The sequence below is a fragment of the Ascaphus truei genome, chromosome 14, assembly GCF_040206685.1.
Source record: "Ascaphus truei isolate aAscTru1 chromosome 14, aAscTru1.hap1, whole genome shotgun sequence".
Classification (NCBI taxonomy): domain Eukaryota; kingdom Metazoa; phylum Chordata; class Amphibia; order Anura; family Ascaphidae; genus Ascaphus; species Ascaphus truei.
The window spans coordinates 16,127,056-16,151,236 of record NC_134496.1 but is presented as its reverse complement, the minus strand read 5'-3'; the positions used below and the strand labels follow the sequence as shown (position 1 = coordinate 16,151,236).

The 24,181-nt window shown below is 59.3% G+C and overlaps 1 protein-coding gene and 1 long non-coding RNA gene across 2 annotated transcripts; one reads left to right on the top strand and one right to left on the bottom strand.

The window, feature by feature from the left end:
- LOC142465669 (uncharacterized) lies at positions 1–964 on the top strand. The gene is made up of 2 exons (XR_012787943.1): positions 1–39; positions 859–964. It is a non-coding gene; the product is annotated as an uncharacterized LOC142465669 (long non-coding RNA).
- Positions 965–1,396: 432 nt separating this feature from the next.
- KAT5 (lysine acetyltransferase 5) lies at positions 1,397–24,172 on the bottom strand. Its single transcript, XM_075569837.1, has 8 exons — positions 24,063–24,172; positions 7,506–7,754; positions 6,644–6,733; positions 6,353–6,493; positions 5,498–5,591; positions 4,124–4,283; positions 1,832–1,913; positions 1,397–1,652 (listed from the first exon to the last, which is right to left on the bottom strand). The coding sequence occupies exons 1-8, from the start codon at positions 24,078–24,080 to the stop codon at positions 1,518–1,520; spliced, it is 969 nt and encodes a 322-aa protein (XP_075425952.1). The 5' UTR covers positions 24,081–24,172; the 3' UTR covers positions 1,397–1,517.
- Between the last annotated feature and the right edge of the window lie 9 nt (positions 24,173–24,181).

The window sequence follows — 24,181 nt, the reverse complement described above, 5'->3', positions numbered from 1 at the left end:
TATTGTGATGTCACTGGCGTGGCAAAAGTAGCCAACGCGGTAAGGTCGCTTTAACCCATCCCACACGTCCCTTTGCCCCTACAAGCCCTTAAACACGTCCCTGTCCTTAGGTCGCTTTGCCCCTACGAGGGACTGAAAAAGTGCAACCTTTCCGCCCTGCGCTCGCGCCCTTACCTTGGCTCCGGCATCAAATGCCACGGCAACGTGGCCCCACGGCGTCATTTGACACGTCAATGGACGCCAAGATAAGGGAATTTACCGAGACCTCGCGGGGTCCTCCGGCATTTAATTCAACATGTGCATCAATACCCGCTGCACACTGACACGTGATTGGCTAAGCTGCAGATCGATCCGTTCTCCTGAGATCGTCGGCAATGATTTGGCTCAGGGGATCTTTCACTCACTGTTAGGGCTGCAGAAGATTACCCAAGATGCAAAGGTCTGTGGGGAAGATCATGTGACCCGGCAGGCAATAGATACAATTGGTGCACGGCTAGAGAGGGCAAAACGGAGTGTGCCAGAGCCTGCCTCAGAAGAGAAAGGGGGTGCGACTTTGTAAATGGTTGCTATAGAAACAAATGCTTGTTAAATTATAATGCATTCAAAATGTCTTTAAAAATGGTAGCATTTAAAACAAAGTTCTCATAGTACAGAACTGATTTATTTATAAAAAAAACACACCGGATATTACTTGATTGCAGCTTTAAATGCCTCCGAGGAAGCGCAGGGCGTCTAAACGCCGCACCCCCCATGAAAATCTCGGGGCGCGCACCCTTGCTTTCACCTATTAAACACGTCCCTGTTATTCGGTCACTTTGCTCCTACATGGGACTGACCCTTTATTTCTGTATTTTCTAGATCCACGCGCCTGTTGATTAGAAGATTGCTTGTGATGGACTCAGCTGGGAGGGAAGCGAGGACTTACTATTGTGGTTTATATATGAAAATAAAAATGTTTTAGCAACGGCAGTGCCAACCGCCTCCCACAGCAATGGGCAGCGCCCACCTCTCCACACAGCATGGGCAGCGCCCACCTCTCCACACAGCATGGGCAGCGCCCACCTCTCCACACAGCATGGGCAGCGCCCACCTCTCCACACAGCATGGGCAGCGCCCACCTCTCCACACAGCATGGGCAGCGCCCACCTCTCCACACAGCATGGGCAGCGCCCCCCTCTCCACACAGCATGGGCAGCGCCCCCCTCTCCACACAGCATGGGCAGCGCCCCCCTCTCCACACAGCATGGGCAGCGCCCACCTCCTCACCCCACCAGGGCAGTGCCTGCCTCTCTAACACACTGATAATCAGACCAGGCACAGTATAAATGAAACAACTCTTGTATTTACAACATAATTACAGTATGTGCCAACTTTTAAAAAACCCTCCCCCCTCCCCTTAAATACCCCTCCCGTTCTGCTCCAATGATCCGCCGTGTCGTTAACCCATCCCACATCGCCCAGGTACGCCCCCACGTGGCACTGGACCCGCCACGTGCGGGGGCGGGGCTCTCTGCCCACTACCACTTCCCCCGCTTGCTCCAGTCCTTGGGAGTAAAGTGCAGACACTTGGAGTCGATCCGCAGGATCCGCTTCAGCATAGCTCTCTCGTGTCCGTCCACAATATCCTCCGAGAGTGTGAGGATGTACTGCCCCTGTGACAGAGACACGTGTCACCGTCACGTCAGCCACCACCCAACCGGAGGAGGTGGTTATAATGGGTTCCCATAGAGGGGGCAGGGCTGGGAGTGGGTGTTACAAAGGGTACCCCGCTAGGAAGGGGCACGGGAGGAGATGTTCTAATAGGAAGGGTGTTCTCCTTACAAGGGATTACCTTGTAGTAGTTGATGAGGTTCAGGTACTGTAGGGTGGAGATGACGTCTTCCTTCTTGATACTGGTGATCTCGCTGATCTCACTAGGGGCAGAGGTTGCAAAGATCAGCGTGCACCCCAATCTCCCCCCCATCCGCACGCGCCCCAAACCCCGTCACCAATCTCCCCCCCCATCCGCACGCGCCCCAAACCCCGTCACCAATCTCCCCCCCCCCATCCGCACGCGCCCCAAACCCCGTCACCAATCTCCCCCCCATCAGCACACGCCCCAAACCCCGTCACCAATCTCCCCCCCCCCATCCGCACGCGCCCCAAACCCCGTCACCAATCTCCCCCCCATCAGCACACGCCCCAAACCCCGTCACCAATCTCCCCCCCCATCCGCACGCGCCCCAAACCCCGTCACCAATCTCCCCCCCCCATTCCCACGCGCCCCAAACCCCGTCACCAATCTCCTCCCCATCCACACGCGCCCCAAACCCCGTCACCAATCTCCTCCCCATCCGCACGCGCCCCAAACCCCGTCACCAATCTCCCCCCCATCCGCACGCACCCCAAACCCCGTCACCAATCTCCTCCCCATCCGCACGCGCCCCAAACCCGTCACAATCTCCCCCCCATCCGCACGCGCCCCAAACCCCGTCACCAATCTCCCCCCCATCCGCACGCGCCCCCAAACCCGTCACAATCTCCCCCCCCATCCGCACGCGCCCCAAACCCTGTCACCAATCTCCTCCCCATCCGCACGCGCCCCAAACCCTGTCACCAATCTCCTCCCCATCCGCACGCACCCCAAACCCGTCACAATCTCCCCCCCCCATCCGCACGCGCCCCAAACCCCGTCACCAATCTCCTCCCCATCCGCACGCGCCCCAAACCCTGTCACCAATCTCCTCCCCATCCGCACGCACCCCAAACCCGTCACAATCTCCCCCCCCCATCCGCACGCGCCCCAAACCCCGTCACCAATCTCCTCCCCATCCGCACGCACCCCAAACCCTTCACCAATCTCCCCCCCATCAGCACGCGCCCCAAACCCGTCACCAATCTCCCCCCCATCAGCATGCACCCCAAACCCGTCACCAATCTCCTCCCCATCAGCACACACACGCCCCAAACCCCGTCACAATCTCCCCCCCATCAGCACGCGCCCCAAACCCCGTCACAATCTCCCCCCCCATCAGCACGCGCCCCAAACCCCGTCACAATCTCCCCCCCATCAGCACGCAACCCAAACCCCGTCACAATCTCCCCCCCCCCCCATCCGCACGCGCCCCAAACCCCGTCACCAATCTCCCCCCATCAGCACACGCCCCAAACCCCGTCACCAATCTCCCCCCCATCAGCACACGCCCCAAACCCCGTCACAATCCCCCCCCATCCGCACGCGCCCCAAACCCCGTCACAATCTCCCCCCCCCATCAGCACGCGACCCAACCCCCGTCACAATCTCCTCATCCGCACGCGCCCCAAACCCCGTCACCAATCTCCTCCCCATCAGCACGCGCCCCAAACCCCGTCACAATCTCCCCCCCATCCGCACGCGCCCCAAACCCCGTCACCAATCTCCCCCCCTCAGCACGCACCCCAAACCCCGTCACAATCTCTCCCCCATCCGCACGCCCCTAAACCCCATCACAATCTCCCCCCATCCACGTGACCCAAACCCCGTCACAATCTCCCCCCCATCCGCATGCGCCCCAAACCCCGTCACCAATCTCCCCCCCTCAGCACGCACCCCAAACCCCGTCACAATCTCTCCCCCATCCGCACGCCCCTAAACCCCATCACAATCTCCCCCCCATCCACACGTGACCCAAACCCCGTCAAAATCTCCCCCCCATCCGCATGCGCCCCAAACCCCGTCACCAATCTCCCCCCCTCAGCACGCACCCCAAACCCCGTCACAATCTCTCCCCCATCCGCACGCCCCTAAACCCCATCACAATCTCCTCAGTTGCTGACTCTCCCAGGCTTGCTGTTATCTACAGTCTCTCCCCCCTCGTTCTCTCGCACTTGTCAGCAGTCCCTCTTCCCACCCTCTCTCACTTGATTGTTATCTGTGGTCTCTCGCCCCGCAGTCTCTCTCCCCGCAGTCCCTATCCCCACCCTCTCTCACTTAATTGTTATCTGTGGTCTCTCTCCCCGCAGTCCCTCTCCCCACCCTCACTTGATTGTTATCTGTGGTCTCTCTCCCCGCAGTCCCTCTCCCCACCCTCTCATTTGATTGTTATCTGTGGTCTCTCTCCCCGCAGTCCCTCTCCCCACAGTCCCTCTCCCCACCCTCTCTCACTTGATTGTTATCTGTGGTCTCTCTCCAGTCTCTGTCTTCAGTTCCATGAGGATCTCCAGGATGGTCTGGGACCAGTAGCTGCGATAGGAGAGGAGCCCGAGGTCGGACAGCGGCTTCTCAGGGGTCCCCGTCTTCCCTTCCACTTTAGACAGCTCATAACCTGAGGGGTGGGAGAGAAAGGCGAGGTCGGGGAGAGAAGAGGCGAGGTCAGGGAGAGAGAGAAGAGGCGAGGTCGGGGAGAGAGAAGAGGCGAGGTCGGGGAGAGAGAAGAGGCGAGGTCAGGGAGAGAGAGAAGAGGCGAGGTCGGGGAGAGAGAGAAGAGGCGAGGTCGGGAAGAGAGAGAAGAGGCGAGGTCGGGGAGAGAGAAGAGGCGAGGTCGGGGAGAGAGAGAAGAGGCGAGGTCGGGGAGAGAGAAGAGGCGGAGGTCGGGGAGAGAGAAGATGGAGGTCGGGGAGAAGAGGCGAGGTCGGGAAGAGAGAAGAGGCGAGGTCGGGGAAAGAAAAGGCGAGAGGAATATGAGAGAAAGGAAGGAGAGAGAGAAGTAGTGAATGGAGGAACAGAAGCGGGGGGAGCTGAGGTGGGGGGGTTAGAGCTGTGCTGAGGGGGTTGAGAGCTGAGATTGGGGGCGGGGGTGAGAGCTGAGATTGGGGGGGGGGGTGAGAGCTGACATTGGGGGGGTGAGAGCTGATATTGGGGGAGGGGTTGAGAGCTGAGATTGGGGGAGGGGTTGAGAGCTGAGATTGGGGGAGGGGTTGAGAGCTGAGATTGGGGGCGGGGGTGAGAGCTGAGATTTGGGGGTGGGGGGGTTGAGAGCTGAGATTGGGGGAGGGGTTGAGAGCTGAGATTGGGGGCGGGGGTGAGAGCTGAGATTTGGGGGTGGGGGGGTTGAGAGCTGAGATTGGGGGAGGGGTTGAGAGCTGAGATTGGGGGAGGGGTTGAGAGCTGAGATTGGGGGCGGGGGTGAGAGCTGAGATTTGGGGGTGGGGGGGTTGAGAGCTGAGATTGGGGGAGGGGGTGAGAGCTGAGATTTGGGGGTGGGGGGGTTGAGAGCTGAGATTGGGGGAGGGGTTGAGAGCTGAGATTGGGGGAGGGGTTGAGAGCTGAGATTGGGGGCGGGCGTGAGAGCTGAGATTTGGGGGTGGGGGGGGGTTGAGAGCTGAGATTGGGGGAGGGGGTGAGAGCTGAGATTGGGGGAGGGGGTGAGAGCTGAGATTGGGGGAGGGGGTGAGAGCTGAGATTGGGGGAGGGGGTGAGAGCTGAGATTGGGGGAGGGGGTGAGAGCTGAGATTGGGGGAGGGGGTGAGAGCTGAGATTTGGGGGTGGGGGGGTTGAGAGCTGAGATTGGGGGAGGGGGTGAGAGCTGTGCCGACTCACTGAATTCAATCAGCAGTTTCCCATATCCTCTCCTCTGGTACGGAGGCAGTGTCAGGATACAGGCCACGTTATAATCCTCCGTGGACTCCTTCTCCTGCAGGGGGGACACGTAAAGGAGGGAGATTGTCATTAGCCCACGGATCAGCCATCTTGTGCTTTAACCCTTGGAGTACCCCCAGAGGCTGTAAATGGTCAGTCTATAAGGAGACCGCGGAACGCGATGGGAATGGAATTTCCTCCCCGTTCAGCCCCTTAGGGCGCCGGCCGGCAGCCAGAACACATCACATTGCGGAGGCGCGGACGCGCGCACTCATTGGCTCTTTTTTGTTCTCTTTTTTCCCCACTAGGATTGAAGCAGGGGGTCTCCGGAAACACGTTGTTTCGGCTCCCGGACCCCCGCTTCCTGAATCGCATCTAAAGGGTCCCCCAGCCATTAAACCAGGGGCGGCCAACTCCAGTTTTCAAGGGCCACCAACAGGTCAGGTTATCGCTGCTTCGGCACAGGTGGCTCAATCAGTGGCTCAGTCAAGGACTCAGCCACCGATTGATCCACCTGTGCTGAAGCAGGGATAACTTTAAAACCTTGAGGACTGAAGTAGGCCGCTACTGTAACGCATTAAAAGTCTACGGAGCAGCCATCTTGTGCCTTACTAAGCCATGAGGCGGCCATCTTTGCCTCATCATCACATCGACAGGTGTAATTTTGAACCAACCAATCAAGACTAATCGGGTATCCATCATACACCAGCAGCCTATTGACAGGGAGGCGGTCATATTGAGATCTCCCCAGATTATTAAAACTTCTCTTTCCCAACATGCCCCGTGAAAGGAGTCCCCGCCCCCCTGGAGCCTCACCTTTGAGAAGTAGCCCATGATGTGGAAGCCCTTGGAGTCGTACTCGGTCATGATGTAGAAGAGGAAGGGATCTGTGTCATAATATAGCGTCTTGTGGTCCAGAAAACACTTGGCCAAAAGACACAGGTTCTGGGAGTAACTCTGAGGGGAGAGGGGGAGACCGTAACACCCGTTGACCCACGCAAGACCCAATGACGTGATCAGTGGGTTAAAGGATTGGTTCCACACAGGACTAGGAACCCAATAGCAGTGGCGCCTCTAATGATTAAAAGGCCCAGCCCATGCGCTCACCTTGTTCTTGCGTCCATCTATCTCGAAGAACGAGATTGTCCCCTTCCTGTAAATTTCATTCCCCGGGGGGTGCCGCAGGTTACATTTTGTCTGGGGGGGGAGAGAGGGGATCATGTCAAACATGGACTTGCACACAGCTACAGAAGCCCTGGTCAGTGTTTACTCGATGTGGAACACCCAATGCAGATTATGACATCCCAAAAAGGCACCTGGAGTCATCGCAAGACAGGGATGTTAGAATGCCGGGGTGGCCAACTCCAGTCCTGAAGGGCCACCAACAAGCCAGGTATTAGGGCAGGTGGCTCAATCAGTGGCTCAGTCGTTGACTGGCCAACTCCAGTCCTTAAGGGCCACCAACAAGCCAAGTATTAAGGCAATCCCTGCTTCAACACAGGTGGCTCAGTCGTTGACTGGCCAACTCCAGTCCTTAAGGGCCACCAACAGATCAGGGTTTACGGATATCCCGGTTCCAGCATGGTTGACTCAATCAGTGGCTCACTGACTGGAGTTGCCCGCTGCGGAGTATTTGACATGACACACCCCATCCATCGCGCCTGCGTGTAACACTTATTGCACTGCCTCAGACACGCAATACAGTGATCAGTGTACATAATGACACAACACGCACGTTACATCACTGGAAGCTATGTCCATGACACCAATTGCGTGCACGAGCGAGAGAACTCACGGACGCACAGTATGACATCACAGCACCGGCAGAACATGATGTGACACATTGATGACGTGTCACTCAGCAGATGCCTCTGCAGGAAGCCGAGGCAGAACCTGCACAGCTAAGCAGACGGCCAGCGACATGACATCACAGTTAGTCTGTGACATCACACGGTGACACCACACTCACCAGGTGCCTCTGCAGACACTTGAGGCTCTTGAGGTACTTGAGGCAGAACTCGCACAGGTAGAGGACAGGCAGGACAGTCAGCTCCTGTGGGTACGGAGAGAAGTACCAGGGCTTGAGGCGGTGCCGACCCAGCTCAATGCACTCGATGTTCTTCATGCGCGTGATGATGTCATCGTGACTGCGGTCCGACACCAGGCTCCCAGTCATGCGTGGGGCCGAGGGGATCCCGTCCGAGCTGTCCTGGGAGTCCTGGGGGTGCGAGGGAGGAGGAGACGTTCGCTTTAGGAGGGGGCTCGTGTGAGACTGACACTTTAACCATTAAACAGGTCATCTCGTCACTTTGGGGCTGACCTTGTAAACAGGTCACGGGAATTAGGTCACTTTGCTCCTGTGTGGGGCTGACCTTGTAAACAGGTCACTGGCATTAGGTCACTTTGCTCCTGTTGGGGCTGACCTTGTAAACAGGTCACGGTCATTAGGTCACTTTGCTCCTGTGTGGGGCTGACCTAGGTCATGGTCATTAGGTCACTTTGCTCCTGTGTGGGGCTGACCCTGTAAACAGGTCACGGTCATTAGGTCACTTTGCTCCTGTGTGGGGCTGACCCTGTAAACAGGTCACGGTCATTAGGTCACTTTGCTCCTGTGTGGGGCTGACCTAGGTCACGGTCATTAGGTCACTTTGCTCCTGTGTGGGGCTGACCTTGTAAATAGGTCACGGTCATTAGGTCACTTTGCTCCTGTGTGAGGCTGACCTAGGTCACGGTCATTAGGTCACTTTGCTCCTGTGTGGGGCTGACCTAGGTCATGGTCATTAGGTCACTTTGCTCCTGTGTGGGGCTGACCCTGTAAACAGGTCACGGTCATTAGGTCACTTTGCTCCTGTGTGGGGCTGACCCTGTAAACAGGTCACGGTCATTAGGTCACTTTGCTCCTGTGTGGGGCTGACCTAGGTCACGGTCATTAGGTCACTTTGCTCCTGTGTGGGGCTGACCTTGTAAATAGGTCACGGTCATTAGGTCACTTTGCTCCTGTGTGGGGCTGACCTAGGTCATGGTCATTAGGTCACTTTGCTCCTGTGTGGGGCTGACCCTGTAAACAGGTCACGGTCATTAGGTCACTTTGCTCCTGTGTGGGGCTGACCTAGGTCATGGTCATTAGGTCACTTTGCTCCTGTGTGGGGCTGACCCTGTAAACAGGTCACGGTCATTAGGTCACTTTGCTCCTGTGTGGGGCTGACCTAGGTCACGGTCATTAGGTCACTTTGCTCCTGTGTGGGGCTGACCTTGTAAATAGGTCACGGTCATTAGGTCACTTTGCTCCTGTGTGGGGCTGACCTAGGTCACGGTCATTAGGTCACTTTGCTCCTGTGTGGGGCTGACCTAGGTCAAGGTCCGGCTTCAGGACAGTGGGAGACAGAAATGAGTATCTTGCTCAGAAAGACCCATGGATCAGTGACTAAAACCCTCCTACAATGGGACTTACTAGACCAGGGTGCTCAACTCCAGTCCTCAACCCCCCCCCCCAACAGGTCAGGTTATCAGGATATCCCTGCTTCAGCACAGACCCTGTCTTTGACAGCCTCTGAGCCACCTGTGTTGTAGCAGGGATATCCTGAAAACCTGACCTGTTGGGGGGGCTTGAGGACTGCAGTTGAGCCCCCCCACCAGGTCAGACCGTTGGTGCTTATAGTACAGATTTACGGACGCCTAAATGCTGCACATGGCTACCTTCAGGTAATTACAAATGTGAACATTGCGTAGTGTCCAAACACACAATACAGAGACGTTCTCTCCCCCCCAGTCTGGCCGCGGGTACAAACGTGAGGAGTTAGAGATCCCCCGTTAGTTGTTACTTGTTGACGTTGCCCATGTTCCAACTTATGGAGGTTGCACCAAGACAGCGATTCCCAATCGGGGGTTTGTGAGGCGTCACTAAGGGGCGCACCCCGTGCCCCCCCCCCCAAAAAAACCCTATAATAGCGGCTCTAAGGCAGTATAGCGGAGTCCCGAGCCCGTGTGGGGACAACGCACTTAGTAAGACCCGAAATTGCACCTTAATGTGGGGGGTATAGTGGTCACAGCAGGAGCTTCCCACAATGCTTTGCATCAACAGCAGCAAGGCATTATGGGATGTGACTTTGGAAGCTGGACATGTATTTTCTAGCAGGAGGAGCAGTGTTATAAAGGTCAGGAGCCGCTGGCCTATGAGATCCTTAAGGGATCCTCCAGCCCAACATAACCCCGCTATTACAATGAGTACGGCCACCCCGCGATGGCCGGTGCTTTTACACGCTGGCTGTGCACCCCACGATGGCCGGTGCTTTTACACGCTGGCTGTGCATCCCGCGATGGCCGGTGCTTTTACACGCTGGCTGTGCATCACGCGATGGCCGGTGCTTTTACACGCTGGCTGTGCATCACGCGATGGCCGGTGCTTTTACACGCTGGTTGTGCACCACGCGATGGCCGGTGCTTTTACACGCTGGTTGTGCATCACGCGATGGCCGGTGCTTTTACACGCTGGCTGTGCATCACGCGATGGCCGGTGCTTTTACACGCTGGCTGTGCATCACGCGATGGCCGGTGCTTTTACACGCTGGCTGTGCACCCCACGATGGCCGGTGCTTTTACACGCTGGTTGTGCATCACGCGATGGCCGGTGCTTTTACACGCTGGCTGTGCCCCACGCGATGGCCGGTGCTTTTACACGCTGGCTGTGCATCACGCGATGGCCGGTGCTTTTACACGCTGGCTGTGCCCCACGCGATGGCCGGTGCTTTTACACGCTGGCTGTGCATCACGCGATGGCCGGTGCTTTTACACACTGGCTTTGCATCACGCGATGGCCGCTGCTTTTACACGCTGGCTGTGCCCCACGCGATGGCCGGTGCTTTTACACGCTGGCTGTGCCCCACGCGATGGCCGGTGCTTTTACACGCTGGCTGTGCCCCACGCGATGGCCGGTGCTTTTACACGCTGGCTGTGCCCCACGCGATGGCCGCTGCTTTTACACGCTGGCTGTGCCCCACGCGATGGCCGGTCCTTTTACACGCTGGCTGTGCCCCACGCGATGGCCGGTCCTTTTACACGCTGGTTGTGCATCACGCGATGGCCGGTGCTTTTACACGCTGGCTGTGCCCCACGCGATGGCCGGTCCTTTTACACGCTGGCTGTGCCCCACGCGATGGCCGGTCCTTTTACACGCTGGCTGTGCCCCACGCGATGGCCGGTCCTTTTACACGCTGGCTGTGCCCCACGCGATGGCCGGTCCTTTTACACGCTGGCTGTGCCCCACGCGATGGCCGGTCCTTTTACACGCTGGCTGTGCCCCACGCGATGGCCGCTGCTTTTACACGCTGGCTGTGCCCCACGCGATGGCCGGTCCTTTTACACGCTGGCTGTGCCCCACGCAATGGCCGGTGCTTTTACACGCTGGCTGTGCATCACGCGATGGCCGGTGCTTTTACACGCTGGCTGTGCCCCACGCGATGGCCGGTGCTTTTACACGCTGGCTGTGCCCCACGCGATGGCCGGTGCTTTTACACGCTGGTTGTGCATCACGCGATGGCCGGTGCTTTTACACGCTGGCTGTGCATCACGCGATGGCCGGTCCTTTTACACACTGGCTGTGCATCCAGCGATGGCCGGTGCTTTTACACGCTGGCTGTGCATCACGCGATGGCCGGTGCTTTTACACGCTGGCTGTGCCCCACGCGATGGCCGGTGCTTTTACACGCTGGCTGTGCATCACGCGATGGCCGGTGCTTTTACACGCTGGCTGTGCATCACGCGATGGCCGGTGCTTTTACACGCTGGCTGTGCCCCACGCGATGGCCGGTGCTTTTACACGCTGACTGTGCCCCACGCGATGGCCGGTGCTTTTACACGCTGGCTGTGCCCCACGCGATGGCCGGTGCTTTTACACGCTGGCTGTGCCCCACGCGATGGCCGGTGCTTTTACACGCTGGCTGTGCCCCACGCGATGGCCGGTGCTTTTACACGCTGGCTGTGCCCCACGCGATGGCCGGTCCTTTTACACGCTGGTTGTGCATCACGCGATGGCCGGTGCTTTTACACGCTGGCTGTGCCCCACGCGATGGCCGGTGCTTTTACACGCTGGTTGTGCATCACGCGATGGCCGGTGCTTTTACACGCTGGCTGTGCACCCCACGATGGCCGGTGCTTTTACACGCTGGCTGTGCCCCACGCGATGGCCGGTGCTTTTACACGCTGGCTGTGCCCCACGCGATGGCCGGTGCTTTTACACGCTGGCTGTGCCCCACGCGATGGCCGGTCCTTTTACACGCTGGTTGTGCATCACGCGATGGCCGGTGCTTTTACACGCTGGCTGTGCCCCACGCGATGGCCGGTCCTTTTACACGCTGGTTGTGCCCCACGCGATGGCCGGTGCTTTTACACGCTGGCTGTGCCCCACGCGATGGCCGGTCCTTTTACACGCTGGCTGTGCCCCACGCGATGGCCGGTGCTTTTACACGCTGGCTGTGCATCACGCGATGGCCGGTGCTTTTACACACTGGTTGTGCATCACGCGATGGCCGGTGCTTTTACACGCTGGTTGTGCACCACGCGATGGCCGGTGCTTTTACACGCTGGTTGTGCATCACGCGATGGCCGGTGCTTTTACACGCTGGTTGTGCATCACGCGATGGCCGGTGCTTTTACACGCTGGCTGTGCATCACGCGATGGCCGGTGCTTTTACACGCTGGTTGTGCACCACGCGATGGCCGGTGCTTTTACACGCTGGTTGTGCATCACGCGATGGCCGGTGCTTTTACACGCTGGCTGTGCATCACGCGATGGCCGGTGCTTTTACACGCTGGCTGTGCACCACGCGATGGCCGGTGCTTTTACACGCTGGTTGTGCATCACGCGATGGCCGGTGCTTTTACACGCTGGCTGTGCACCACGCGATGGCCGGTGCTTTTACACGCTGGTTGTGCATCACGCGATGGCCGGTGCTTTTACACGCTGGTTGTGCACCACGCGATGGCCGGTGCTTTTACACACTGGTTGTGCATCACGCGATGGCCGGTGCTTTTACACGCTGGTTGTGCACCACGCGATGGCCGGTGCTTTTACACGCTGGTTGTGCACCACGCGATGGCCGGTGCTTTTACACACTGGTTGTGCATCACGCGATGGCCGGTGCTTTTACACGCTGGCTGTGCATCACGCGATGGCCGGTGCTTTTACACGCTGGTTGTGCACCACGCGATGGCCGGTGCTTTTACACGCTGGTTGTGCACCACGCGATGGCCGGTGCTTTTACACGCTGGCTGTGCATCACGCGATGGCCGGTGCTTTTACACGCTGGCTGTGCATCACGCGATGGCCGGTGCTTTTACACGCTGGCTGTGCACCCCGCGATGGCCGGTGCTTTTACACGCTGGTTGTGCATCACGCGATGGCCGGTGCTTTTACACGCTGGCTGTGCATCACGCGATGGCCGGTGCTTTTACACGCTGGTTGTGCATCACGCGATGGCCGGTGCTTTTACACACTGGTTGTGCATCACGCGATGGCCGGTGCTTTTACACACTGGTTGTGCATCACGCGATGGCCGGTGCTTTTACACGCTGGTTGTGCACCACGCGATGGCCGGTGCTTTTACACGCTGGTTGTGCACCACGCGATGGCCGGTGCTTTTACACACTGGTTGTGCATCACGCGATGGCCGGTGCTTTTACACGCTGGCTGTGCATCACGCGATGGCCGGTGCTTTTACACGCTGGTTGTGCACCACGCGATGGCCGGTGCTTTTACACGCTGGTTGTGCACCACGCGATGGCCGGTGCTTTTACACGCTGGCTGTGCATCACGCGATGGCCGCTGCTTTTACACGCTGGCTGTGCATCACGCGATGGCCGGTGCTTTTACACGCTGGCTGTGCACCCCGCGATGGCCGGTGCTTTTACACGCTGGTTGTGCATCACGCGATGGCCGGTGCTTTTACACGCTGGCTGTGCATCACGCGATGGCCGGTGCTTTTACACGCTGGTTGTGCATCACGCGATGGCCGGTGCTTTTACACGCTGGTTGTGCATCACGCGATGGCCGGTGCTTTTACACGCTGGCTGTGCATCACGCGATGGCCGGTGCTTTTACACACTGGTTGTGCACCACGCGATGGCCGGTGCTTTTACACGCTGGTTGTGCATCACGCGATGGCCGGTGCTTTTACACACTGGTTGTGCATCACGCGATGGCCGGTGCTTTTACACGCTGGTTGTGCATCACGCGATGGCCGGTGCTTTTACACGCTGGTTGTGCATCACGCGATGGCCGGTGCTTTTACACGCTGGTTGTGCACCACGCGATGGCCGGTGCTTTTACACGCTGGTTGTGCACCACGCGATGGCCGGTGCTTTTACACGCTGGCTGTGCACCCCGCGATGGCCGGTGCTTTTACACGCTGGTTGTGCACCACGCGATGGCCGGTGCTTTTACACGCTGGTTGTGCATCACGCGATGGCCGGTGCTTTTACACGCTGGCTGTGCATCACGCGATGGCCGGTGCTTTTACACGCTGGTTGTGCATCACGCGATGGCCGGTGCTTTTACACGCTGGTTGTGCACCACGCGATGGCCGGTGCTTTTACACGCTGGCTGTGCATCACGCGATGGCCGGTGCTTTTACACGCTGGTTGTGCATCACGCGATGGCCGGTGCTTTTACACGCTGGCTGTGCATCACGCGATGGCCGGTGCTTTTACACGCTGGCTGTGCATCACGCGATGGCCGGTGCTTTTACACGCTGGCTGTGCATCACGCGATGGCCGGTGCTTTTACACGCTGGCTGTGCATCACGCGATGGCCGGTGCTTTTACACGCTGGCTGTGCATCACGCGATGGCCGGTGCTTTTACACGCTGGCTGTGCATCACGCGATGGCCGGTGCTTTTACACGCTGGCTGTGCATCACGCGATGGCCGGTGCTTTTACACGCTGGTTGTGCATCACGCGATGGCCGGTGCTTTTACACGCTGGTTGTGCATCACGCGATGGCCGGTGCTTTTACACGCTGGCTGTGCATCACGCGATGGCCGGTGCTTTTACACGCTGGCTGTGCATCACGCGATGGCCGGTGCTTTTACACGCTGGTTGTGCATCACGCGATGGCCGGTGCTTTTACACACTGGTTGTGCATCACGCGATGGCCGGTGCTTTTACACACTGGTTGTGCATCACGCGATGGCCGGTGCTTTTACACGCTGGTTGTGCATCACGCGATGGCCGGTGCTTTTACACGCTGGTTGTGCCCCACGCGATGGCCGGTGCTTTTACACGCTGGCTGTGCCCCACGCGATGGCCGGTCCTTTTACACGCTGGTTGTGCATCACGCGATGGCCGGTGCTTTTACACGCTGGTTGTGCCCCACGCGATGGCCGGTCCTTTTACACGCTGGCTGTGCCCCACGCGATGGCCGGTGCTTTTACACGCTGGTTGTGCATCACGCGATGGCCGGTGCTTTTACACGCTGGCTGTGCATCACGCGATGGCCGGTGCTTTTACACGCTGGTTGTGCATCACGCGATGGCCGGTGCTTTTACACGCTGGCTGTGCACCACGCGATGGCCGGTGCTTTTACACGCTGGTTGTGCACCACGCGATGGCCGGTGCTTTTACACACTGGTTGTGCACCACGCGATGGCCGGTGCTTTTACACGCTGGTTGTGCATCACGCGATGGCCGGTGCTTTTACACGCTGGCTGTGCATCACGCGATGGCCGGTGCTTTTACACGCTGGCTGTGCATCACGCGATGGCCGGTGCTTTTACACGCTGGTTGTGCACCACGCGATGGCCGGTGCTTTTACACACTGGCTGTGCACCACGCGATGGCCGGTGCTTTTACACGCTGGCTGTGCCCCACGCGATGGCCGGTGCTTTTACACACTGGCTGTGCATCACGCGATGGCCGGTGCTTTTACACGCTGGTTGTGCATCACGCGATGGCCGGTGCTTTTACACGCTGGCTGTGCCCCACGCGATGGCCGGTGCTTTTACACACTGGCTGTGCATCACGCGATGGCCGGTGCTTTTACACGCTGGTTGTGCACCACGCGATGGCCGGTGCTTTTACACGCTGGCTGTGCATCACGCGATGGCCGGTGCTTTTACACGCTGGCTGTGCATCACGCGATGGCCGGTACTTTTACACGCTGGTTGTGCACCACGCGATGGCCGGTGCTTTTACACGCTGGTTGTGCATCACGCGATGGCCGGTGCTTTTACACGCTGGTTGTGCATCACGCGATGGCCGGTGCTTTTACACGCTGGCTGTGCCCCACGCGATGGCCGGTCCTTTTACACGCTGGTTGTGCATCACGCGATGGCCGGTACTTTTACACGCTGGCTGTGCACCACGCGATGGCCGGTGCTTTTACACACTGGCTGTGCATCACGCGATGGCCGGTGCTTTTACACGCTGGTTGTGCACCACGCGATGGCCGGTGCTTTTACACGCTGGCTGTGCATCACGCGATGGCCGGTACTTTTACACGCTGGTTGTGCACCACGCGATGGCCGGTGCTTTTACACGCTGGTTGTGCATCACGCGATGGCCGGTGCTTTTACACGCTGGTTGTGCATCACGCGATGGCCGGTGCTTTTACACGCTGGCTGTGCCCCACGCGATGGCCGGTCCTTTTACACGCTGGTTGTGCATCACGCGATGGCCGGTACTTTTACACGCTGGCTGTGCACCACGCGATGGCCGGTGCTTTTACACGCTGGTTGTGCATCACGCGATGGCCGGTGCTTTTACACACTGGTTGTGCCCCACGCGATGGCCGGTGCTTTTACACGCTGGTTGTGCATCACGCGATGGCCGGTACTTTTACACACTGGTTGTGCACCACGCGATGGCCGGTGCTTTTACACGCTGGTTGTGCATCACGCGATGGCCGGTGCTTTTACACGCTGGCTGTGCACCACGCGATGGCCGGTGCTTTTACACGCTGGTTGTGCATCACGCGATGGCCGGTGCTTTTACACGCTGGCTGTGCACCCCGCGATGGCCGGTGCTTTTACACGCTGGCTGTGCACCCCGCGATGGCCGGTGCTTTTACACGCTGGTTGTGCATCACGCGATGGCCGGTGCTTTTACACGCTGGCTGTGCACCACGCGATGGCCGGTGCTTTTACACGCTGGTTGTGCACCACGCGATGGCCGGTGCTTTTACACGCTGGCTGTGCACCCCGCGATGGCCGGTGCTTTTACACGCTGGTTGTGCATCACGCGATGGCCGGTGCTTTTACACACTGGTTGTGCACCACGCGATGGCCGGTGCTTTTACACGCTGGCTGTGCATCACGCGATGGCCGCTGCTTTTACACGCTGGTTGTGCATCACGCGATGGCCGGTGCTTTTACACGCTGGTTGTGCACCACGCGATGGCCGGTGCTTTTACACACTGGTTGTGCATCACGCGATGGCCGGTGCTTTTACACGCTGGTTGTGCCCCACGCGATGGCCGGTGCTTTTACACGCTGGTTGTGCATCACGCGATGGCCGGTGCTTTTACACACTGGTTGTGCACCACGCGATGGCCGGTGCTTTTACACGCTGGCTGTGCATCACGCGATGGCCGCTGCTTTTACACGCTGGTTGTGCATCACGCGATGGCCGGTGCTTTTACACGCTGGCTGTGCCCCACGCGATGGCCGGTGCTTTTACACACTGGTTGTGCATCACGCGATGGCCGGTGCTTTTACACGCTGGTTGTGCACCACGCGATGGCCGGTGCTTTTACACACTGGTTGTGCATCACGCGATGGCCGGTGCTTTTACACGCTGGTTGTGCATCACGCGATGGCCGGTGCTTTTACACACTGGTTGTGCATCACGCGATGGCCGGTACTTTTACACACTGGTTGTGCACCACGCGATGGCCGGTGCTTTTACACGCTGGCTGTGCACCACGCGATGGCCGGTGCTTTTACACGCTGGTTGTGCATCACGCGATGGCCGGTGCTTTTACACGCTGGTTGTGCATCACGCGATGGCCGGTGCTTTTACACGCTGGCTGTGCATCACGCGATGGCCGGTGCTTTTACACGCTGGCTGTGCATCACGCGATGGCCGGTGCTTTTACACGCTGGTTGTGCATCACGCGATGGCCGGTGCTTTTACACGCTGGCTGTGCACCACGCGATGGCCGGTGCTTTTACACGCTGGTTGTGCACCACGCGATGGCCGGTGCTTTTACACACTGGTTGTGCACCACGCGATGGCCGGTGCTTTTACACGCTGGTTGTGCATCACGCGATGGCCGGTGCTTTTACACGCTGGCTGTGCATCACGCGATGGCCGGTGCTTTTACACGCTGGCTGTGCATCACGCGATGGCCGGTGCTTTTACACGCTGGTTGTGCACCACGCGATGGCCGGTGCTTTTACACACTGGCTGTGCACCACGCGATGGCCGGTGCTTTTACACGCTGGCTGTGCCCCACGCGATGGCCGGTGCTTTTACACACTGGCTGTGCATCACGCGATGGCCGGTGCTTTTACACGCTGGTTGTGCATCACGCGATGGCCGGTGCTTTTACACGCTGGCTGTGCCCCACGCGATGGCCGGTGCTTTTACACACTGGCTGTGCATCACGCGATGGCCGGTGCTTTTACACGCTGGTTGTGCACCACGCGATGGCCGGTGCTTTTACACGCTGGCTGTGCATCACGCGATGGCCGGTGCTTTTACACGCTGGCTGTGCATCACGCGATGGCCGGTACTTTTACACGCTGGTTGTGCACCACGCGATGGCCGGTGCTTTTACACGCTGGTTGTGCATCACGCGATGGCCGGTGCTTTTACACGCTGGTTGTGCATCACGCGATGGCCGGTGCTTTTACACGCTGGCTGTGCCCCACGCGATGGCCGGTCCTTTTACACGCTGGTTGTGCATCACGCGATGGCCGGTACTTTTACACGCTGGCTGTGCACCACGCGATGGCCGGTGCTTTTACACACTGGCTGTGCATCACGCGATGGCCGGTGCTTTTACACGCTGGTTGTGCACCACGCGATGGCCGGTGCTTTTACACGCTGGCTGTGCATCACGCGATGGCCGGTACTTTTACACGCTGGTTGTGCACCACGCGATGGCCGGTGCTTTTACACGCTGGTTGTGCATCACGCGATGGCCGGTGCTTTTACACGCTGGTTGTGCATCACGCGATGGCCGGTGCTTTTACACGCTGGCTGTGCCCCACGCGATGGCCGGTCCTTTTACACGCTGGTTGTGCATCACGCGATGGCCGGTACTTTTACACGCTGGCTGTGCACCACGCGATGGCCGGTGCTTTTACACGCTGGTTGTGCATCACGCGATGGCCGGTGCTTTTACACACTGGTTGTGCCCCACGCGATGGCCGGTGCTTTTACACGCTGGTTGTGCATCACGCGATGGCCGGTACTTTTACACACTGGTTGTGCACCACGCGATGGCCGGTGCTTTTACACGCTGGTTGTGCATCACGCGATGGCCGGTGCTTTTACACGCTGGCTGTGCACCACGCGATGGCCGGTGCTTTTACACGCTGGTTGTGCATCACGCGATGGCCGGTGCTTTTACACGCTGGCTGTGCACCCCGCGATGGCCGGTGCTTTTACACGCTGGCTGTGCACCCCGCGATGGCCGGTGCTTTTACACGCTGGTTGTGCATCACGCGATGGCCGGTGCTTTTACACGCTGGCTGTGCACCACGCGATGGCCGGTGCTTTTACACGCTGGTTGTGCACCACGCGATGGCCGGTGCTTTTACACGCTGGCTGTGCACCCCGCGATGGCCGGTGCTTTTACACGCTGGTTGTGCATCACGCGATGGCCGGTGCTTTTACACACTGGTTGTGCACCACGCGATGGCCGGTGCTTTTACACGCTGGCTGTGCATCACGCGATGGCCGCTGCTTTTACACGCTGGTTGTGCATCACGCGATGGCCGGTGCTTTTACACGCTGGTTGTGCACCACGCGATGGCCGGTGCTTTTACACACTGGTTGTGCATCACGCGATGGCCGGTGCTTTTACACGCTGGTTGTGCCCCACGCGATGGCCGGTGCTTTTACACGCTGGTTGTGCATCACGCGATGGCCGGTGCTTTTACACACTGGTTGTGCACCACGCGATGGCCGGTGCTTTTACACGCTGGCTGTGCATCACGCGATGGCCGCTGCTTTTACACGCTGGTTGTGCATCACGCGATGGCCGGTGCTTTTACACGCTGGCTGTGCCCCACGCGATGGCCGGTGCTTTTACACACTGGTTGTGCATCACGCGATGGCCGGTGCTTTTACACGCTGGTTGTGCACCACGCGATGGCCGGTGCTTTTACACACTGGTTGTGCATCACGCGATGGCCGGTGCTTTTACACGCTGGTTGTGCATCACGCGATGGCCGGTGCTTTTACACACTGGTTGTGCATCACGCGATGGCCGGTACTTTTACACACTGGTTGTGCACCACGCGATGGCCGGTGCTTTTACACGCTGGCTGTGCACCACGCGATGGCCGGTGCTTTTACACGCTGGTTGTGCATCACGCGATGGCTGGTGCTTTTACACGCTGGCTGTGCATCACGCGATGGCCGGTGCTTTTACACGCTGGTTGTGCACCACGCGATGGCCGGTGCTTTTACACGCTGGCTGTGCATCACGCGATGGCCGGTGCTTTTACACGCTGGCTGTGCATCACGCGATGGCCGGTGCTTTTACACGCTGGCTGTGCCCCACGCGATGGCCGGTGCTTTTACACGCTGGTTGTGCATCACGCGATGGCCGGTACTTTTACACGCTGGCTGTGCATCACGCGATGGCCGGTGCTTTTACACGCTGGCTGTGTACCACGCGATGGCCGGTGCTTTTACACGCTGGCTGTGCATCACGCGATGGCCGGTGCTTTTACACGCTGGTTGTGCATCACGCGATGGCCGGTACTTTTACACGCTGGCTGTGCATCACGCGATGGCCGGTGCTTTTACACGCTGGCTGTGTACCACGCGATGGCCGGTGCTTTTACACGCTGGCTGTGCATCACGCGATGGCCGGTGCTTTTACACGCTGGTTGTGCATCACGCGATGGCCGGTACTTTTACACGCTGGCTGTGCACCACGCGATGGCCGGTGCTTTTACACGCTGGCTGTGCACCCCGCGATGGCCGGTCCTTTTACACGCTGGCTGTGCACCCCGCGATGGCCGGTCCTTTTACACGCTGACTGTGCATCACGCGATGGCCGGTGCTTTTACACGCTGGTTGTGCACCACGCGATGGCCGGTGCTTTTACACGCTGGTTGTGCATCACGCGATGGCCGGTGCTTTTACACGCTGGCTGTGCATCACGCGATGGCCGGTGCTTTTACACGCTGGTTGTGCATCACGCGATGGCCGGTGCTTTTACACGCTGGTTGTGCATCACGCGATGGCCGGTGCTTTTACATGCTGGTTGCGCATCACGCGATGGCCGGTGCTTTTACACGCTGGTTGCGCATCACGCGATGGCCGGTCCTTTTACACGCTGGTTGTGCACCACGCGATGGCCGGTGCTTTTACACGCTGGCTGTGCACCACGCGATAGCCGGTCCTTTTACACGCTGGTTGTGCATCACGCGATGGCCGGTCCTTTTACACGCTGACTGTGCATCACGCGATGGCCGGTGCTTTTACACGCTGGCTGTGCATCACGCGATGGCCGGTGCTTTTACACGCTGGTTGTGCATCACGCGATGGCCGGTCCTTTTACACGCTGGTTGTGCATCACGCGATGGCCGGTGCTTTTACACGCTGGCTGTGCATCACGCGATGGCCGGTGCTTTTACACGCTGGTTGTGCACCCCGCGATGACCGGTGCTTTTACACGCTGGCTGTGCACCCCGCGATGGCCGGTGCTTTTACACGCTGGCTGTGCACCCCGCGATGGCCGGTCCTTTTACACACTGGTTGTGCATCACGCGATGGCCGGTGCTTTTACACACTGGTTGTGCATCACGCGATGGCCGGTGCTTTTACACGCTGGTTGTGCACCCCGCGATGGCCGGTGCTTTTACACACTGGTTGTGCACCCCGCGATGGCCGGTGCTTTTACACGCTGGTTGTGCACCACGCGATGGCCGGTGCTTTTACACGCTGGTTGTGCATCACGCGATGGCCGGTGCTTTTACACGCTGGCTGTGCATCACGCGATGGCCGGTCCTTTTACACGCTGGTTGTGCATCACGCGATGGCCGGTGCTTTTACACGCTGGTTGTGCATCACGCGATGGCCGGTGCTTTTACACGCTGGCTGTGCACCCCGCGATGGCCGGTGCTTTTACACGCTGGCTGTGCATCACGCGATGGCCGGTCCTTTTACACGCTGGTTGTGCATCACGCGATGGCCGGTGCTTTTACACGCTGGTTGTGCACCCCGCGATGGCCGGTACTTTTACACGCTGGCTGTGCATCACGCGATGGCCGGTGCTTTTACACGCTGGTTGTGCACCCCGCGATGGCCGGTGCTTTTACACGCTGGCTGTGCATCACGCGATGGCCGGTGCTTTTACACGCTGGTTGTGCATCACGCGATGGCCGGTGCTTTTACACGCTGGTTGTGCATCACGCGATGGCCGGTGCTTTTACACGCTGGCTGTGCATCACGCGATGGCCGGTACTTTTACACGCTGGCTGTGCATCACGCGATGGCCGGTGCTTTTACACGCTGGTTGTGCATCACGCGATGGCCGGTGCTTTTACACGCTGGCTGTGCACCCCGCGATGGCCGGTGCTTTTACACGTTGGCTGTGCATCACGCGATGGCCGGTCCTTTTACACGCTGGTTGTGCATCACGCGATGGCCGGTGCTTTTACACGCTGGCTGTGCATCACGCGATGGCCGGTCCTTTTACACGCTGGTTGTGCATCACGCGATGGCCGGTGCTTTTACACGCTGGTTGTGCATCACGCGATGGCCGGTGCTTTTACACGCTGGCTGTGCATCACGCGATGGCCGGTCCTTTTACACGCTGGTTGTGCATCACCAGCAAGCTTTGCACTTTCCAGGGACTGAGAACGCCCAGAGACACAAAGTCACTTGTGCCAGACGCAGCCGTACTGGAGGCGGGGCGGAGAGCGCAGATACGGGGTAACCGGCAGTGGTTCCACGATGGTGTATACCAGGAGTGGCCAACTCCAGTCCTCGAGAGCCACCAACGGGGTGAAGTTATCAGGATATATATCTCTGCTTCAGCACAAGTGGCTCAGTCAACGACTCCAGTCCTCCAGGACCACGAACAGGTCAGGTTAGAAGGATATCCCTGCTTCAGCACAGGTGTCTCTAGCTTCTGATCTGAGCCACCTGTGCTAAAGCAGGGATATGCTGAAAACCTGACCCTGTACAGGAGTGGCCTGAGGACTGGCGCTGGCGACCCCACGTGTATACCCGTCTCTAACACGGACTGCACATGCTTCGGTTCGGAGCCGGATATCCCCCGCAGGACGGATGTGGCCCCCAACCACGCTCGCCAAGTGTCCACATTAGAAACACACAGCAGCAAATAAAACAATGTTTTATGGCAGACGGCCCCGGCGTGCGCGGGCGTGCCGGGCGGCTCCGGGGTGCGCGTGTGCCAGGCGGCCCCGGGGTGCGCGTGTGCCAGGCGGCCCCGGGGTGCGCGTGTGCCAGGCGGCCCCGGGGTGCGCGTGTGCCAGGCGGCCCCGGGGTGCGCGTGTGCCAGGCGGCCCCGGGGTGCGCGTGTGCCAGGCGGCCCCGGGGTGCGCGTGTGCCAGGCGGCCCCGGGGTGCGCGTGTGCCAGGCGGCCCCGGGGTGCGCGTGTGCCAGGCGGCCCCGGGGTGCGCGTGTGCGAGGCGGCCCCGGGGTGCGCGTGTGCGAGGCGGCCCCGGGGGTGCGCGTGTGCGAGGCGGCCCCGGGGTGCGCGTGTGCGAGGCGGCCCCGGCGGATGGCTCCAGTGTGCGCGATAAGTGAGCCGCGTGGCAGCGTGCGGGGCCCTGCGTTCAGGGACTGGCTGAATGCCACACGCAGAATGACGTAGTCCAGGGGGGCGCAAACTTTTTTCCCTGCGTCCCCCTGCCGGCTGTCCCCTTTCTCCCGCGCCCCCCCTCCCAACCCCAACTTACCCGCGCTCCGGCGTAATGACGTCACGTTGCCATAGCAACGTGACGTCACATGACCTCGCAGCGTCATTTTGACGCCGCGTTGCCATGGCGACACAGGGAGGAAGCCGCCGGAGCCACGGTAAGTTAGGTTTACAGAGGCCCTGCAGCTCCCCCGGCACTTAATTCAAGTGCCTTCGGGAAGCGCGCGGGGCCTCTGTAAACCCCGCGCCCCCCGTCGGCAGTGTCGCGCCCCACAGTTTGCGCACCGCTGACGTAGTCACACGTGGACGTTTCCGTGACATCGGCATTAACTCGGATTTCCAAAGAAAATGTCAACACCAAAAAACTAGAAGAAAAAAAACCCTCCAAACCGGAGTTCCTATAAAAAGAGCGGGGCCAAGTGCAAGCGCAAACCCCGCCGGAGGACTGGACAGGGCGTGGCATACCTCTTCCGGAGACCCCATAAACTGAGATATTGGGGTGGCAGCAGCTTCTTGGGTAGCGCCGGGCGTCACAAACCGCGAGCTGGGAGACGTCACGGGGACAGACCAGCGTCTCTGTGTCA